Source organism: Leuresthes tenuis, unplaced genomic scaffold (assembly GCF_036924035.1).
Source record: "Leuresthes tenuis unplaced genomic scaffold, fLeuTen1.0.hap1 SCAF_1, whole genome shotgun sequence".
Lineage (NCBI taxonomy): Eukaryota > Metazoa > Chordata > Actinopteri > Atheriniformes > Atherinopsidae > Leuresthes > Leuresthes tenuis.
Genome location: NW_027325355.1, coordinates 15442477 through 15461329, shown reverse-complemented (window position 1 = coordinate 15461329; position 18853 = coordinate 15442477). Strand labels below are relative to the sequence as shown.

Below are 18853 nucleotides of genomic sequence, written 5' to 3'. Positions count from 1 at the left end.
GACAGGGTGGTCAAAGTCTAACGTCACATGATTTTCGCATGTGGGGGCTTTAGGGTTAACCGCCCAAAACACAACTTCCTCCTAATTGATGTGAAACCGACAACATTAAAATAAAAAATAACAACAAAGATAAAATAAAAAATAAAAAAATATCAGCAACGCTGTGAAAGAAAACTCAAATCTTTAGAAAACTAACTTTTATTCAAGTTCAGATAAACTCGGCACATAAAAACAAACAGACCTCTTTTACTCCTTTTAACGGTGAATTTAACTGGAAATAAAAGTCAAGTCTTATTATTTTTCCTTCACGTTTGGAGTTCTACAAAATAAAGACAGATTGACATTCAAGTCAATGATATATATTTTTTTAAAAAGTGGATATTTACAAAAACTGACTGAAAAAAAGGACACACTGAAAAATTATGCAACAGTTGAGGGTGTGTTTGTGGAGGAAAGGGCCTCAAAGCAAACCCAGAGCACACTCAAAAAAGGGAGGAAGCCTCCAATATAAACCGCTATAATAAAAAGAAATGTAAAAAAATCCAGCACACTGCATTAAAAACTCAAGTTGGATCATTTTCTCTGCACAAGAGGCTTCATTTTCTTTAAAAACACATGATGCAGACTGCTTTTACCCTTACAATTCCCGCCTCGGTGGTGTTATTCCCAACAATGAGGCTGCATAGGAAACAGGAAGGCACACGGAACTTCAAATATAATCAACTATTCTCTGCCCCGAATAAACATCAGCTATGTTGGATATAAAATCTGTTTTATTTTCATCAGAATACAACACTTTCTTGAAAGGAAAAAAGAAAAAGGAAGGAAAAAAAAACGACTTTCAGACCACACACACGTGAAGATTAAACGTTCAAACTGACATTTTTCTTTTTTTTTCTGTCTGTAAAATGGGGGGGGGCAGCAGTCCATGGAGATCCACGTCTCCCCGCTTAGCGCTGCCGGTCCCAGCGCCAGATGGAAGCGTCGTCGCACACAGCTATCAAGATGCTGCTGTCGCGGCTGAAGCTGGTTTGCCGGATGGCGGACGTGCATTTGGGGAGCGTCAGCGTGGTGCACCTAAACGGCAGCGGAGGGGTGGTTTCACATGTGGAGAGTTTGTTTGAGAGACAAAGTCAACCCCACGGAGGTTCTTAATGGGCACAAATACATGTCAAAATGTCCCACCTGCTTAATAAAACGATAAAATACATCACAATCCCAACAACATTATGGAATTCACTGTATTTTTGCTCACTGGCACCCCCTACAGTTGTGGGAGGTAACACCAGTCATAAAAACTCATCTCTGTGTGAGCCTGGCACATGCACATCCATACACATGAATTTATTTTGTTGTTGTTGTTGAAAAGGCCACAGAGATGCCATCTTAAACCCAAGCAAAGCGATGTGGTGTGGGGCTGGAAACCAAAGTCATGAACTACCGTATATCAGCCCCCAACGTGGTGAAGGAGACGGTGGTGTACTACAGGAAGAACAAGCCCCTGCCCTCCTGTCTGCATCGGTGGGACATTTGTGGAGATGATACCAGCATACAGGTACCTCAGTGTCACACTGGACAATAAACTGGACCGACTAACATGGAGGCCATCTACAAGAAGGGCCCGAGCTGGCTTTCCAGCTCCTTTAACGTCTGCAGCAAAATGCTGGAGATGCTTTATCAGTCTGTTGTGGTGAGCACCACCCTCTTTGCTGCGGTGTCCTGGTGTGTGGGCATCAAGGCAAAGGACACCAACAGACTGAACAAACTGATCAGGAAAGCAGACATGCTGGCAAAACTGTTGGCAAGCCACTATTACAGAACTGGACTAAATCTAACCCATCACCTGACTTGTGCCTCAAATACTGGAACATTTACTTCATATCATAGGTGATATGTGCTAATATAAAACATTAATATTATATATAATATTTATACAATATTCTCATCTTTTTTCACATTCCATTTACATATTTATAGTATATTATTTGTCCCAGTCTCTGTTTTTTTCTCTCAGTATTTTATTATATTCAGATATACTGCTATTACGACCTAATTTCCCTTCAAGGATGAATAAAGTCATCTATCTTTCTATCTATCTATAGGGGGGTTTGAGTGCATTTTAGGACGTGAGAATGGGCTTTAAAAAAAGTCAATACACTCCAGAACAGGTTAGAGGCAGCTGTTTTAGTGTTGCTTTAAGCGTCTGTGAGACAGAACAATGGCAAGCCGACAGGGACATTAGAGTCCAGTATGAAGCCAGAAAGCCAGAGTCAATCGGATTTAACAGCTTTGTGTAGCGCGGGTTTATAGAATAACATCCGATGTCAACGTTTACAACAGAAACAATTCTCCAGCTCGCAGGTCAGAGGGTTAGCAAAATGTTTGGAAGGAATGTCGTGATTCAGAGCCGCAGTTCGTGCGTAACTCACTTGGCTTTGTGCGGGTCTTCCACTTCGAGGTCCCACACGTAAAGCTTCCCCACCTGGTTTCCCAGCGCCAGCATCTGTCGGCCGGCATCACAGAACACAAGAGAGTCAGTCCACTTTTACGTTGCTTCCCCCGCCCCAAAAAAAGATCACAAAAACATGACATGCAAATTGAAGAGTTCGTTATTTGACCTTCTGCCAGAAGTCCATGGAGAAGCGCATGTACCAGATGTCACACTGGCTGTAGTTAAAGCGCCCCAGAATCGTCACGTTGGACTCGTTCGGCTTTATGTGGTCGATGTCGTCCTCCATCTTTCCCGGTTTCCAGCAGACGATGGCGTTTTCGCAGGACTGCGGCGACAAAACAAGTTCCCCATTACCGTGTTCAAAGTGGCGAGAAGCACGTTTAAATGAGAACGCTTAGCTCCGGCACTTGCCTTGGAGAGGATGAGATCCCCGAGCCACCGCACGCAGTCCACGTAGTTTCGATGGATGTCTCGTGTCGAGAAGTCGGGGAAGTGAATTTTCTGAGAGACGAAAGGCCTAAAGGAAAAAAGAAAACATGAATGAAGCGTCTCCCATCTTATTACACGCCATCGACAGATCGGGGGGAAACTTCCTGGGTGTCTCGCCTGTTTGTCTTTGAGGGGTTGTACTCGTACGACCCACGGATGGCTTTCTGCATCCTCTCCGAGTTGATTCTCCAGAGTTTCAGCGAGTGGTCCATCCCGCATGACATGATCTTTTCCCCCAGCAGGTCAAAATCCTGTGCGGGGGAGCAAACAGATTCAAGTGCTCTTACAGATGTGACTGCATCATCCTTGGATTAGCCAGATGTTTTGTCGTCGCCGTGGCAGCAGCTCTCAGCAAACTTCCCTTAATCTAACCGGGAAATTCTTTGTAAACTTGAACTGCTTATATTGCTACTTGGCAAAGTGCTTTGAGCTACTGCAAATCTTATTTCTTCACTTATGCCATTTTAGGCCTGCATTTTTCTTCTGCAAACACTTCAGTGTTGCACTCGTGTTTGAAATCTGCTTTACAAATAAGACCGAGTTGTGAAATGGAGTTAAGGTCCTTATCGCAGCAGCAAAAACGGCCAGTTCACGGAGGCTTTTTCTTTTGATTTACTTTGATACTCGGCGAGCTTACGAACAACTCGTCATTCGGCAAAAATCTGCGCACTGAAGCTTGCTCAAACTGCCAAGACGCGTTTTCTCCCGAGCTACAGCAGATTAAAGCTTACATTCACTGGTGAAACGAACCTTTCGAACAACGCGGCTTTAGGGAGTGCAACAGTAAGTCAGAATTTATGCTTTTATTTCGCATCTCAAAGCAAAACCTACTCATTTTCTCCTGGTAAGTCTGATGTTTTGAGTCTGCTTTAACAGTCTGAATGCATCAACACGTTGACCCGACTGTGTAGAAGGACCTTCCGCTTCGCTCCGGAAGACTCAACCACAGCAAGCGTGACGCGGCGCCGCCGGTGGGAGAGTCTCACTGATCGAAGTGCAGCGTGCGTTTAAAAAGAAGGAACTTAGCCATCTTCAATTATCCGTCTGTCTCTTATACTGTTTATAGTATAAGTGCTCGTTGATGGCATCAGCATTCAGTTTTAAAAGTGTTAATAACCAAATAATTTAATCATGACTAATGCATTGCAGTCATGAGGGTAAACTTCTTAACTTTGTGCTGCAGGTGGATGTGTGTGTGGAGCCCTGAGACATCTGTCCAAAGCCTAAACTGTCTGAGATGTGCATTCTGATTGGCTGTTCAGTGTTAAGATGGAGACTCCTAGCTGGCAGGTGGCATATGTGGTCTTTGTGGTGCTTTTATTTCCCTTCTCACCCTCCTTTCTTTAGCCTAAACGAGTCTAAAAGCCATGACATTTGTGTCCATCCTCGACAAAGTGCCCTTTGTGCTCCAGCCGAGGAGAGCGCAACATTGGCGTGAACGATAAACCCACTTAAACGGGACATATGCCAATCTGAAATTAACCTAAATTGACTTTTTACTGTTCTCTGCTGTGGCTACAACATTTTTCTAGAAACGTCTCAGCAAAAAAACATGGTGCGCCTGTTCCTTTGGGCTCAATCAATAACCAAAGAGGTCTGGTTAAACCACACTCACAGCACTCAGGACTTCGTCTCGGTGGCCTTCCACGCCTCCGAATATCGCCACGAGTGTGTCGGTCTTTATGTTCCACAGTCGCAGAGCGTGATCTGAGGAGACAGAATATCAAAACATATCATATGTACACATACTGAACACCATTGGGGTACAACAACTTGTTTTAAACGTATGCCTCCAACAGCTGCATTCCTGATGCTCTGCGGCTCATTACTGTCCCCCCAAAAAAGGGGGGAAAAAAATGATCCAACTACTCTGTTTTTCCTGCAGCTGCAACAAATTATGGCCGAGAGGGTTTTTACTGCAGAGATCAACTCAATAAAACCATCTAAGTAAACACGACACACCGCTCCCCTTTCGTCACAATTTAACTTGATGAAAAACATCAGACGGGGCCGTTTACGATCCTTATCCCGACCCTACCTTTGCTGACAGACAGGAGGAGGTTTGGATCCCTCGGGTGGAACTTGAGCTCATTGATGGCGTTCCCGTGACCGACGTAGTGCTGCATTTGGAACAGAAAGACGATAAAAATGATGGCCGACGTCAGGATGGCTGAAATGCAGCAGAGCGGGGCTTTGCAAGCGAAGCCGGCGCCGGCGAGTGGATTTACCTTGATGCACTGCATTGTGATGTGGTTGATGACCCGGATGATGCCGCGGGACCCGGCTACGGCCAGCAGGGGATGACTGGTGCTGGTGTCGTAGGTCCAGGCGCACGTATAGAAGTTCTCGTCTGCCTTTTTGCGCACATTTTAGTCAAGAAAACTTCAAGAAACCTCGCAGATCTGTAACACGCTGAATATATATACTTTTTTTTTGCCCTAACAGGACTGTTAGGGCACCTAAAAATTCACTCAAGATCAACTAAGATGGAAACATAAAAAAGCTCTTATCCAACAACAAGGTGTTAAATGTCTCTAAGATGGTCTTCTGTCGGCTAAGGAATAATGAAATAATCAAAACAAGAGTCACTTGACATGTTATGAGGAATAAAAATGAAAAAGGACAAGGAAAGAGAAGCTGAAGCAGGCGGAAGGATACGTCTGCATCAACGTAAGACTGCAGGAGTTTGACTTCTCCCTGAGAGTGACACTCATACAGAGTTACCTGGTGAAAGAAACACAGAACTGGTTAGAACTGGTTTTATTGATCCTTCCTGCTCCCCGTAACCTGAAAATTGTCTTAACTCCAGAAAAAAAACATCTCTACCGTCTAAAGGGTGGCGCGACATGCTACTCCCACACTATACAAGATCAGAAACACATTTCTTTAAGTTAAACGCACATCGCCTCCCTTCCTCCGCTCACAGCTCAGGTGGGAGGAACGAAGACACGAGGAAAGGAGTCGAGGGGAAGAAGCAAGAGTTGGCAAACTGGAAAATAGGGGTGGCGAAGGGTCTATATATTGCTTTGGAACCCTCCTGACTGAGTGAAATTACCTGGAAGTATTTCAGCAGCAGCCAAGGTAAGAGATGCTCAAATTCTCCAAATGCAAAGTAAAAGGAGCGCCAATGCTCCCGATCAGCTCGTTTATTATTCACTACAGTTCAAATCGGAGCGAAAATTCCTCTAAAGTCGGTGGGGCGACTTTACTGTTTTTTTGGGGGATTTTAAGTGGCGACTAAATGGTGTAAAAACAAAAAGATTAAGAGGTCATATGTCAGCACCGATAATGTGACACCGTCACGCAAATTGAGAAAACTGCGCGTTTCGAACCCACATCGTGATAACTTACCCTGTTACTCCCAACTGTAGCGAACACCAGCGGGTCTCCCTCCTTGCTGTGCCAGTTAAACTGGACTCCAAACAGCGGCTGGCCGTGGTCCTCCTACGACACACTCAGATAGTTAACACTCAAAGTTCCAGCCTTACCGACACATCTTGTTAGAAATGAGATAGAAATGGTGCAACCAGGGCTCAACATGCACATCGGGTCAGTGGCTGGACTCACCCTCAGGCTGTTGACGCATTTAAAAGAGTATCTGCACTTCTTGGACTTCCACTTGCCCTTTCCCCAGCTCTTCCTACCAGGGGCGTTGGCCGTGTTGGTGGGCGTGTCCGGGCGCTCGGCGTTGGTCCCGCTCTCAACACTGACGGCGTCATCCTATAAAACAATGCACACATTTTCGTTTTAACCCTGTGGCACCTTTAAAAAAATAACATAAAGGGGTTACAAAGCCCTTTATATAATAAAAAAAGGTGTAAAAGTGACTTTGAACAAGGAAACGTAGTAAAGCAGGGTAAAAAAATAGGTTAGAAATAGATCTCAGCTGTGGTTTAAACCAACTGAATTTTTGGATCCAGAGTGAGTGCCAAAAGGTGCGTTTTTCTCTATGTGTAACAGAAGAACACTAACGTTGAGGTTAACACGAAAACAGCAACAACAACTAGCTAAAAGTCCTGGGTTGGATTGCTTTTATGTTGCTACACACAACTCGGATCAATTTTTCCATCTTTTAGCTTTAGCAAACACTTTCATCATTTACTTTTTAAGTTGTTGCTTTAAAAAAAAAGAAAAGAAAATGTTTTTGCTCATTTTACTTGTTCTGTAATTCCAATAAAGACCAATATTTAGCTGCACTTTTATTTCAATTTACAGTCATTCACAAACTAATAAGTACTAATAAGTACGCAAAAAAAAAAAACAACGTTCAAATACGTTATTGCAGCAGTAAAAGGTGGAGGGACAAATTTACGTACACGTAAACAAAAAAGTTAGCTCCGTTCATGCGACAAATGCAAAAAAGTTAAAGCCACGAGGGACATTAATAATAAAGAGAATAAAAAGATGCCCAAGAGTAGATCCCTGGGGAACGCCACAGGTCAGATGTGCGAAAGAAAAACCAACATCATCTGCTGTAAATACAAAGAGCTTTCAGTTTAGACAGTTAAGAAGCATATCACTTTAATCCTCAGCCAGACATTTTTACCCATTTTTCCTAATGAAACAACAAGAATAAAGTGATCAACCTTCACCAAAGGCTGTTGACAGAGAGAAAGAACTCAAACAGGAATCTCACCGTAAACTTAATGCAGGAAAAATATAGGCGTTACTGTCAACTAAATCATCTACACAGATACATTTATAAGAGGAAAAACTACAAAAAATAGTGTCAGTATCAGTCTGGTAACTTGAGCTGGTGTAATATTCCTTTAAGAGCATCTTTGCCACTTGGTACTACTCTGTGGAACCAAATTAACTATTCACCAGTTTGTCACAATCTCCTTTGTTTAGTCACAAACTGTTAACCTTAATCGTGTTGCTGCAACATACATATATACATGAAACCTAAACGAGACTTTTTTGAACAACTAGAATACAAAATACTTGATTTCTTGTAGTTTAGTTCTTCTGTAAGGGGGGTAAATAACATTCGCAGGGGACAAAGATGGCTCTGAGTTGGGTTCCATGTTCGTAACAACAGGTTATCTCCGATTAGCCGCATTGCAAACGCCTCCCAAATTTAAGCCACTTTAACTGAAAACTAAATTCAACAGTTTGGTTTCAGCATTGCTGCAATTCACGGTTAAGATTTGGACTTGCGCTTCCCCGGTCAACTTAGCCACTTCTTCCAAAGCTAGTCTGCACGTGAATGACAGCGTTTGAGCGCGTGCTGCTGAAATAAAAATGTGTTTTCTCTGCTCGTCATGCTTTGGTGATAACAAACAGGTTAACTGTCAACGGCACCACCGCTGCGAGTGTGTTTACTGAGCTGAGCCGGCGTGCATGGACAAAGATGCTAGCTAAGCTTTTTTTAGCTGCTCGGCTGCCTTAGCACCGAGCTAACCCGCCAAAAGGGGCTGTATTCGTAGAAACACAATTAAACCGCTTACATTCTCGTCTCCTGACAAATCAGGGTTACTGTTCTCGTCGCTGCTCAGTTTTTGTTTTTTCGCTGGTATTTCTTTCCCCGCTTGAGATGGGGACTCGGACATGTTCTTAGTTTCCCTCATTTTTGGCCTGCGGTCACCGCATCCTCTCTTCTGTCTCACGACGCTGAAAATGTAATGCGCCTTTACACTAGTTTGTACGGCCGAGTCTGGAGGCGGCAACGTGGACTTATGGTGCATTCAAGCACACCTTGTAACCTCGAAATCTAAAATGTAACGATTGAGTTACATTCTTTTTACTGTTTATTTTGCTTTCCCGTATTAGTCTTCCAACACGTTACTGTGCAAAACTCCTGAGCCACACCTATTTTTTTTTATATCTCGCTTCCAAGAAGTGAGACTTCCTTGTGGTCTTTTCAAGCAGTCTGTTGAAGATTACAGGGGGTTTTAACGGAGCTTATTTACTGAAGTCACATCTACTTTAGAACATCTTTCAGTAAACTGATACATCCATGTTGTTTTTCGCTGAAACACATAAAGTAATGAAGGGTGGCTTTGCAGAACAATTTCATTCTAAACTTATAATAAAATCACAATGTTTCAAATCTAAGAAAAAAGTTTTGAAATCTCATTGGTATCAGCAAAACTTCCCCACGGTCTTGTACAACTAGTCCCAAAGTACATAAGTCATAATAGCGAGGAAGTTTAACTATTGTATTTTCAAATCATCAACTACTATACTCATCGGCTGAACAGCTTTTTCTCAACATTCTTGTGGATTTTTAGGTCCAGGTTTAAAGTTTTTTTTGCAAAGCTCATAAGGCCACACGGAAAGGTCACTGTGTCATCAACATGAATGTAAGACAACCTAGACAAATAGTTTTCTTGTCCTAAAAAAAACCCACATGATTTATTTTTTAATGTATCATAAAACTTTGATAAATCATAAAACGGAACATTCCCACCAATAGCTGAAATGCAGAGTTAGGAAAAATTAGCAAAGAGAGAGATTTTCTGCTGCCATAAAGCTTCATCTCAACAAGTATATACCACGTTTAAAAGGTTTCAGAAAAGCTGTTTGGATAATAAGATGAGAAAAGTCAATATAGAAAGAACTAGGTATAATTGAGTAAGAATTTATGAATGACAAAGACTATTTGACACCATAAAACCACATCAAATAGAAAGCATGTCACATGAGACCTCTTGGAAAAATTTATATTAAAGAGAGATGTATTGATTGACCCAGATACTCATAACAGGAAACTGAATAACAACATTTAACATGTGGATTAAAAAACGGGAGACCTTGTGCTTGATGTACTTCGAAAACAGACTTGAACAAAAACTGCCTTAAAGTGATTACACAAAAACAGTTGGTGGCTAAGTGAAAATTTTTACATACAGAACCTGTCATGATTACTAAAATCATGACAGGACTAATTATGGGCCTGTAGAACCAATGTTGGACTGAATAGTACAATAATATGAGATCACAGTGTATTCATGTATAATAATACAATAACATATGGTAATATAATAACCTCAGCTGCACGTCACCTTTGTGGCCATTTCAAAAGTAATATTTGCGTTTACGAGATTGCCGTAAACGCACCATATGTTCATGTAACCGCCTTCGCCCGCACAGCCATAAAATACACTGTAGGCGCGCACTATATTTTCTGCGTGAGCCAGAAGTGAAGATATAGTGTCTGCAGTCATTAACTGTGTCCCAATTCAGGGGCTGTAAAGGAAGGCGTGTCCATGGAAGACAACCGCGAAGGCCGAGCTGAAGTGAGGCGGCGAATCCTACAGAGGACGAATAGTCTCCGTCAACAGGTGTCCCTGCCGCTTCCCGCGGGCAATTTAGGCTTAGACGTGAGTTTTAAGCCAGTAGACATCAACTTTATTATTTTAAGTGGAAATCTCTTCCAAGTAATTCACTTGAGTGCTGCTTAAATTATAAATGTAACCTTGCACCATTCTAAAATGACTGAAAAACAAAATAAAATGAAAAGTCACATATTGAATTTATTTTTAAAAAACAGACATACTATCATCATATTATTTTACAGACAAATCTGCTTTTAAAGTTGAACATTTGCAGTGAGACATCATCAGGACAGCATTGTGTCTGCATCCTCCAAAGAAGCCTCGCTCATTCCCTCAGACAGCCCTTCATCCTCCTCCTCCTCCTCCTCCTCCTTTTCAGCTGGCCTCTTTAGGCCTCTCTGCTTCGAAAGGGCCACAGCGTAGCGGATGTTGTACATGTTGAAGTCACAGCTGTGCAGAGAAAACACACATTTTTTTTTGTTAAGTTGTCTTTTTATGTGGAGTGACGGTTGATGCTGCAAAATGTTGAGACTTACAGTTTGGACAGATTGTCAAAGTGTCTCTGGATGCTCTTCTGCAGCGCCTGCAGTGTCGGCAGAATGGAGCCTGACCTGCAAGACAAAGGAAGGAGTCACTCAAAATTTGACCTTGAATCATACAGAGCTGTGTTGCGATTTCAAACGTTAAATTACAGACCTGTTCTTCAGTTTCTGTCCGTGCAGCATGAGCAGGTTCTGGGCCCAGGTCATGTAGAACTGCAGGTGTCCCGACTTCTCCAAACACGCCGCCACGAAGCCCAGCAGCTTCTCCACGTAGATGTCGGGCAGGGAGCCACAGACCACCGGGACTGAAACGCAAACACACGCAAAACCAGGGTCGCTCAGGTGTCGTCAGTTTTAAAGATCGCAAAGTCGCACACAGCATAGTCAAGTTCACCCACTCTGCTCGTGCGGCACCGTTTCCAGCACTTCCTGCTTGAGGGCTTTTTCGTTGAGTCTGAACGCCAGGACGATGGCCGACGCCCACTCCTGAAGGCGCAGCTGCTTGCGTATGCTGGCCGGCGTCACGTCCAGGTCCAGGTCGTATGGATCGAAGACCAGCGATCCGTCAAGGGAGTAGACCAGCAGGCCCTCGGTGGTGGTGGCGGACCAGCTGCGACCTGAGGGGTGGAACCACTTCATTAACGCGCACAGGTTTTGTTTCGGTAAAACCCAAAGAAAAGGAAATATTTGATCTTCCTCGTCACAAACCTTGCGTGGTTTCGTTACCTACCAGTGGGGGAGAACCGCAGTGAGCTGACTCTGATCTCTGGCTTGAACTGACGGGAACTCATGTCACCTTTAAGGACACGTAGGAGAAAAACTACCGTCAAAAGTTGAGCAAAAAACAGAGGAATGAAGGAAGCTCGGGAAAATGTATCATTTATGCCACTAAGAAAAACTAGATAGACATTAAAAAACTTGCAGATGCTTTTTTTCTTCTTGAGCCCATTGCATTATGGTCTACATCTGTCGGGTAAGTGACCATCAATGGTGCATTACCTTGTGGGGTACTTTAACTCAACTTCATAGGCGATATAAAATCTCACTATACATTTAGACAGCACTACAAAAGGGTGATGTTGCAGAAACAAATGACTCGGTTTGGAGTGTTTCAGTTAGGTGCCGCACCTTTCCTGACTCCCGGCAGGCTGATGTTGACCCCGTCGCCGTCTCCGGCTCCCTCGTCCACCAGAGCCAGGCTCCCGAACTCCGTCATCTTCCGCCTGTCCAGGAACTCCTGCAGACGAAACCGGACGACACAACTGAGAGCTCGCAAAGGCAAAACCTTTTCAAGGAACCCCGTTTGGTGGAATTCGGGTTCATATTGTGCTTTGCTCTGTCCCTTTGTCAGCAGCTAATGGCTGTGAAACTACCTCCATGGCATCGAATGACAAGTTGCAGGAGATCTCAAACTTCTTCATGAGCATCTGCTCCTTGACGTTGTAGATGCAGACAAACTTAGACTGGCCTCCTGCCAAAATAGACTCCCCGTCCGCAGAGTAGCACAGCGAAGTGAACGATCTTATAGCAGGAAAAAAAACAACCCGAACAAATCAAACACAATGACCTCAACAAGTGGAGCTGCTGGCGCTGAGTTCAGGCCCACTCACTTGCCCTTGGCCAACTGCTTGGCTGTGATTTTATCGGTCTCTTTGCGGCCCGTCTCCAGGTCGTGACGTCCCGCCACAGAGCCCGTTTGCGTGGCTGTTTGGGGGTTCCAGAAAGTGATCTCTCCGTTCAGGGTGGCCACGGCTAACTCCTGACCATCCGGGCGATACGTCACCGACAAGCCTGAGGAACGAAAAAAAAACAAAAACCCACAGAGTGAGGCGTGTTTCTCCAAATTAATCCAACACAAAAGCTTTTAAATAAATATTTCTATGGTTTTTAACAAGAAAAAATAAATTATGTGGGACAAACACAGAAGAAACAAAAGAAATATGATGTATGTCGATGTAGATTTAAATCCTTCTATGTGGTGCCCTCTAGTGGCAGCATTGAAACCTTACAGCAGAAAAGAGATTCAATCTGACACCAAATTGCCAAGTTTGTTTGGTGAAGTTTTTACCATCAGATGTGAGGGGAAGAGTCTCCTTGACCTGCCAGCTGTCCAACATGTCCCACAGCCGGATGGTGCGGTCCCACGAGGCGCTGGCCAGAATGGACTGAACTGGACTGAAGCACAGGCAGCTGACTGGACCCTCGTGACCCCCGAGGACCTGCACGATAACATTGTCATCTTAAGTCAAACTGAACAGTGCGTTAGCTTAAAATGATGCATTATAAAAATACTGTGCCACTGTAAATAAAAGCAAATGTATGGTATTTGTCCACCTCGAGCAGTCTGCCAGTCTGCATGGACCAGAGGAAGATCTCAAAGGAATCCTGAGCTCCTGCGCTCACCAGCTCCCCGCTGACATCTACAGCGAGGGAGGAGAACTGCGCAGGTCGAGGCGACGTGAAGGTCCTGAAGTTTCGATACCTGCAATTGCAAACAACTGTTAACTCCTGGCATAATTTCCCTTTGTCCCCATCCGATCTTAGAGCGCGTCTCTTTTGAATTCTGGGAGCGCTTCGGCTTCGCTCCAAGGTCACCTGTGAAGGTCGAAGGCTCGGACCGTGCCGTCCAGAGAGGCGCTGACGATGACAAATCCGCTGGAGGTAAAGGTGACGTTTGTGACGCTGCTGGTGTGCTCGGTGAAGGTGACAAAGCAGAGGCCGCTGTTGGTGTTCCACACTTTGACCTAAAGATGGTCAAGAGGAACATTTTTCCTTTATTATGAATGATGTAGATTGAAATTTTTTTTAGAAAAGATGCAAATTGATTCTGTTGTTTCCCTCTTTTTGTACCATTTTTAATTAGGAAATCATTAGCATCTTACAGCATCCTTTTATCCTAACTTATTGGAAGACTCACTTTGCCGTCGTCTCCTCCCGTTACGATGTACTGTCCATCCGGAGAGTAAGCCAGCGAGGCCATGTTGTTGAAGTGTCCCTGCTGCTTGAAGACGTACGATTCGCTCTGCCACTCCCACACCAACAGCTGACCCATTCCTGAAAAGGGTCGATGCTTTCACCTTTTAAATTTCTTCCAACCGGAGTAATATTATTTCACAAGAGCAAACAATCAAACAAAGGCAAGTAACTCTTACGTGAGCATCCGATGGCAATCCAGTCCCCAGAGCTGTTCAAAGCCACCGACGCGATCCTTTGATCTGAAATACTGCAGGAAAAAAAAAAAACTGTAAATGCTCAGCTACGGTAGCTGGGAGTTAAATGAGAAATCGGAGGTATTTATACAATAAATACTGCTGTTGAGTAGAATGAAAGCACTACACAATGAATCCAACTTGTCTCTCACCTGAGGGAGTGAATGAGGTTAAACTCCGGGAGTTCGTGCAGGTGGAATATCCCAGAGGCGAACCCTGTAACCAGGATGTGAGTCGACTTGTGATATGCAGCGGCGGTCAGGCTGTTGAAATCCCCTTCTTTGTTGAAAAAGTGTCTGTAAGCACAGAAGTTCAGCACATATTGAGTTACATCCAACCTCTCGACCCAAATGTATGCTTTTCCCTCATTTATATCATAAATATTGCACCACGATTTTTTGCTATTCGGGTTAAACAAGGCCTGCGTTTGAGTTTATAAGATAAACATATGTGAAAGCTCCCCCACACACTGACATCAATATAGATTTCTTAAAGGAACTATGGGCAACAAAATTACCATTAGATATGACCATGATATTAGAGGATGTGCCCAACTGATGCTCCAAACAAATGCAGAATACTTTAGGGAGCCATAGTAAACATAATAAACAGTCATTAAAAGCGAGTGTATTATCTGTACTGGAGCCAAGAAGAAGCTAAGATGAGGAGCTAAACCAAGTTTCTCCGTCTCTGTTAAGCATTAAGCTGCAGCTTTGGTTAAATAACTATAAACGTACCTATTACCAAGATGGCAAAAAACTAACGTCAGCTGCCCCCAAATAATTTAGTAGCAAAAACTAGACAAAAACTGAGTTTGATAGTATTGATAGCATTACATGATGTGGCTGAGTTAGCTGACTAGCTTAAGGTTAGCTTGCTAGTTTCTAAAATATGAGCTCTTTCAAATAAAAGCTATTGTAAAGCCTACTGATGTAACTTTTCTAAAATGTTGACATAATTACAATGTAAGATTTTAACTGATTATGAAAACATAGAAACATATTTCATACTGTACATAAAGTGATTAAACGCCAACAGTGTCGAGCTAAATTATGTTAGCTAGCGTAATCAAAAAGCTCTCATTTATTTTAACACAACGTCTTTCTTTGAGACATTTGTATCATGAAAATAAAGGCCACTATGTTGCATTTATGCTCAGCGGTTTTCACTTGGACAGAAAAAACTTTTAAGTTTTGGTAATTTAATAAAATATCCTAAGATAATCAAATTAAGTTTTTTTTTTATCTTTAATTTGACTATTTTTCCAAAGCTTTCTAAAAAAAAAAATTCAAACTCAGGTTTGCTTCATCGAAATAAGCTAATAATGCAGATGTTTTTTCTTGATTGAACAACAACTTAGTCTTCACTGGTTACCAGAGGTTTAAAGTTTTAACTTGATGCGACTGAAAAATGACTAGCTGCTAAAAAAAACCTTCATTTAATTCAGTGTAAAAATATATATTTTTTAAATTGGTGGAAAAAAAAATAACGGCATCTTACTTGCTCATCAGCTTGTATCGAACATTCTTGGTCTTGTCCTTGTCTTTGGGGTTTTCCTGTTTTCCTTTGATCACCTCTCCTTCCTCTCCCTCCAACCTGTCTATGTCGTCGTCTTCCTCTTCCTCTTCTTGTCTCTGGGCCTTGGGTTTGTTTGGGCTCTTCTTCAGAACAAGGCCACCCAGTTCGGTATCGCTCTCCCAGACACACAGCGTCCCGTCCTGGCTCACTGTGTAGAGCTGAATGACCAAACAAATGAGGGATGAATTACCGTAAACCGACAAATTTATCTTTTCGACTGTGAGGAGTGCGGAAGTAAACGTACATCTAGACTATCCTTCTCAAAGAAACAGCCCACAATGATGTCCTTGTGTCCACCTAGGGAGTAGTAAATCAGGTTGGCCCAGCGCTCGGCTCCAAACACCCACGTTGACATGTCTTTACTTCCCACCACAAAACACCTGAAGCAAAATATCACAATTATTTACTTTGTTCAAGTAACATGCTTACCGATAATTGTCATGTCTTACAAGCTTGTACTCACTTGGAGTCGTCTGTCCAGTCGATGCAGGTGGTCTCATCGTACGGACCGTAGTAGCTCTTGTCTAAAACAAAGGCGTTAAACTCCCGCTGCTTCCCAGGAGCGTGGTACATCAGAGCTACATTCTCCTTTGTGACAACAAACTTCCTGAGAGGGGAAAAAACCAAAGTCGGCACTCGTTGATTTCCAAACCATAAATAAGCACTGAATACTGCAAAAGTGCGGAAGCTAATTGATGGGTTAAATATACGGACAACAGCACAGGTGTGTTTTTGTAAGTCTCATCATCAGTCAGCCTTACCTTCCATCAGGGGAGAAGCGGATGCTGCTGACAGGTTTGTGGAAGTGAAAGTGATAAAGCACGGCTCGGGTGACGAGACTGATCAGCAACGCTGCACCATCTGTTCGAAGATAAATGCAAACATTAAGCTTCTTTGTGTTTGGTCACAAACGCGGCAAATATTCAGCAAAGGGAAATCTCGTACCTTCGTCCACCACAACTGCCAAGCTCCCATTGGGAGAGAGACCCACGCAAGTTATGTTCTTGGTGGTAGAGACAGGTAACGTCTCGGATGTGTTGCTAAGTGAAAATTGGAGATGTTTCAGTCTTATTTTTTTTTAGTTTTTTCCAAAATAGTTTACATTACAGAAAGAGAATTCTAATTACAGTGTATATCATGCACAACAAGGCAGAATACATAAGAAACCCACCACACTGACCATTCCTAGAATTATTAACAGTCCCACTTCGACTTACTTTTTCAAGTCGAAGATAGAGACTCTGTTTCCAACCGGACTGATCACAGCGTTGCCATCTTGGGAGAAGCTCAAATTTCCCTGGCGATAAACTGCTCCGAGCAAATTGGAAAACTACAGAAAAACATGGGTTTTAGTTTTAAAGTACATGTGCTTTTGTATGAGTGTTATGATAGAGTGTGTAAAGATTGGACAGGTGAGAACCTTTCATAAGAAGCACACAAACAGCAGTTGTTGTTGTTGTTTTTTTTAAAGTGAGCCAAACGAACAGTGAAAAACTCATGCTTTCTGTTATAAATACTTTTAAATTGGTAAACGTTTATACAGTTGCCAACTCCAGTAATATCTTAAATGTGACACTTTTGTAATGGAGTTTGGTTTGACGTTCTCTACCGCAAACTCAATGCCAAGCTGGGCGACGTTACCCGGAACCTTAACCGTGGTGAACTTACCCGATAAGCGAACTTCATTTTCCTAAATATTGCTCAACCCAAATACATTTATCTTCGCTTTAATTCTTCATACATCCCCGTAAAAACATGAAAAACCGGCTGAAGCTGCACATGCGTCTTCCCCACATGTGAGTGCGTTTTGTTGACACTGGACGCATCCGGTTTGTGTTGCGTCACAAGGCCAACACTGCGCCCCCTAGCGGCAGGGAGGCTCAGTGTGTGTGAAAGTCAACGCACGTCACATTGATCTTTATTGAGGAGAAAATACAGTTCCCTCGTGAACGGATCGTGAAACAAGTGCCAACTGGACACAAAGAAATAATGTTTTTTAAAAAACAGATACAATTTGTGACTATTTTAAGTCTGCAACTGTGCGACCTGTCGGTGATTTTCATAATTTTGTAACACATTTATTTATTCATTTTATATCTGTCTGCAGCTATAATGCCTTTGTATGTTTATTATGTGTCTCCAACTGTTTATTTAGCAACAATTGTTTTTTTTTTGTGCCTCATCTTTATCACTTTACGGTTATTACTAAATGGGTCACTTTGCATTTCTTTGTATTCTTTTTATGTCTCATTTTTGGTTATTTTCTTTCTTTTTAGCCATCCTATCTCTGCTAATGTTTGTTGCAATTTTGTATCGGTAATGGCTGTTTTGTGTCTCAGTGGTTAATTGTGGTTGTGTCCTATGTCATATTTTAATATTTTGTGTCTGAGAACAATCTGAATGTTTTTGTGGATGTTTTGTGTCTCGTAGTCTTTCTGCTCGTTTCTCTTGATAGTTGATTTTTGTTATTTCATGTCAGACTTTGGATGTTTCTTTGTAACCCTTCCTCATCTCTTTGCAATAATTTATTTTTCTTCCTATTTTGGCACTCCAGCTTCCCTTTCTGGGATGTAAATTACATTTTTGGGACCAGATCAGCAGCCTCCTGTAGTTTGGGCCCTCTGTCGCTGCCAGGGAGACCTGCTGTATTTGTTAAATAAACACATCATGTGGGTACACTCCATTATAAATTCAGATGTTTATACAATTAACACACATAGAAATTTATTTCTGCACTTGAAATAACCCCAAAGGATTTTTTTTTGCGCACGTAAGTGATTTTATTCTTATATAGAAAAGAAGTATTCAAAGAAAAAGGAAAATTGCTGAATCATGAGATGACTGTTATCTTCAAAAACACCTTACTGTCATTGTAAAGAACAAATGGTTACAGCCTTACTTTAAACCAGAAGAATTTGATAACTTGAAAACTACTTTGTACTTACAATAGTGTTGAGCTATTTTTGAGCATGTTAGAGGCAAACTGGCGATGTCTTCAAATCAACAGACTAATAAAAATAAAGATCAATTCAAGTCTGACACTGTGAAAACAAAAACTTCACATCTGTGACACAGTTGGAACCAAGCTAAACCAGGTCGTTTCCTCACTGGTCTCCACGTGATCCCTCGCTGAATAATTCATCTGCTTGGCAGCCACAGTGCACAGAGCACACGTGTGAAAATGGGCTGCTGCCAGAGGTAAACTGAAAGCGATACACCTCAAAGTGAGCTACGGACAACGGGTTTATGTTTACATCTTTGTTTCGGGGACAGTTGGCCGCTGCTAAAGTCGTGACGTGATGC

General features: G+C 42.5%; 2 protein-coding genes across 2 annotated transcripts; both read right to left on the bottom strand.

Moving 5' to 3' along the window:
• Positions 1-277: 277 nt before the first annotated feature.
• Positions 278-8589, bottom strand: eed (embryonic ectoderm development). Its single transcript, XM_072379752.1, has 12 exons — positions 8392-8589; positions 6509-6661; positions 6293-6385; positions 5600-5665; positions 5170-5295; positions 4980-5061; positions 4557-4648; positions 3059-3192; positions 2864-2969; positions 2619-2777; positions 2430-2503; positions 278-1077 (listed from the first exon to the last, which is right to left on the bottom strand). Exons 1-12 carry the CDS (start codon positions 8509-8511, stop codon positions 951-953), a joined length of 1332 nt encoding a protein of 443 aa, XP_072235853.1. The 5' UTR covers positions 8512-8589; the 3' UTR covers positions 278-950.
• Positions 8590-10424: 1835 nt separating this feature from the next.
• pwp2h (PWP2 small subunit processome component) lies at positions 10425-17380 on the bottom strand. The gene is made up of 21 exons (XM_072379749.1): positions 17219-17380; positions 16768-16880; positions 16496-16590; positions 16312-16411; positions 16014-16157; positions 15795-15930; positions 15473-15708; positions 14125-14268; positions 13916-13986; positions 13681-13817; positions 13359-13507; positions 13098-13245; positions 12832-12982; positions 12374-12554; positions 12137-12284; positions 11892-12000; positions 11494-11559; positions 11162-11380; positions 10918-11068; positions 10758-10832; positions 10425-10671 (listed from the first exon to the last, which is right to left on the bottom strand). Exons 1-21 carry the CDS (start codon positions 17234-17236, stop codon positions 10506-10508), a joined length of 2757 nt encoding a protein of 918 aa, XP_072235850.1. The 5' UTR covers positions 17237-17380; the 3' UTR covers positions 10425-10505.
• Between the last annotated feature and the right edge of the window lie 1473 nt (positions 17381-18853).

Excerpts from the sequence above, each read along its gene's own strand:
- eed (XM_072379752.1), bottom strand. The coding sequence starts at position 8,511 with ATGAGGGAAACTAAGAACATGTCCGAGTCCCCATCTCAAGCGGGGAAA. Across the intron at positions 4,649-4,979 it reads CCTCCTGTCTGTCAGCAAAG|ATCACGCTCTGCGACTGTGG; the intron begins GTAGGGTCGGGA and ends CTGTCTCCTCAG. Across the intron at positions 2,504-2,618 it reads CCATGGACTTCTGGCAGAAG|ATGCTGGCGCTGGGAAACCA; the intron begins GTCAAATAACGA and ends GCCGGCCGACAG.
- pwp2h (XM_072379749.1), bottom strand. Across the intron at positions 16,158-16,311 it reads CGCTTCTCCCCTGATGGAAG|GAAGTTTGTTGTCACAAAGG; the intron begins GTAAGGCTGACT and ends TTCCCCTCTCAG. Across the intron at positions 10,833-10,917 it reads GGACAGAAACTGAAGAACAG|GTCAGGCTCCATTCTGCCGA; the intron begins GTCTGTAATTTA and ends TTTGTCTTGCAG.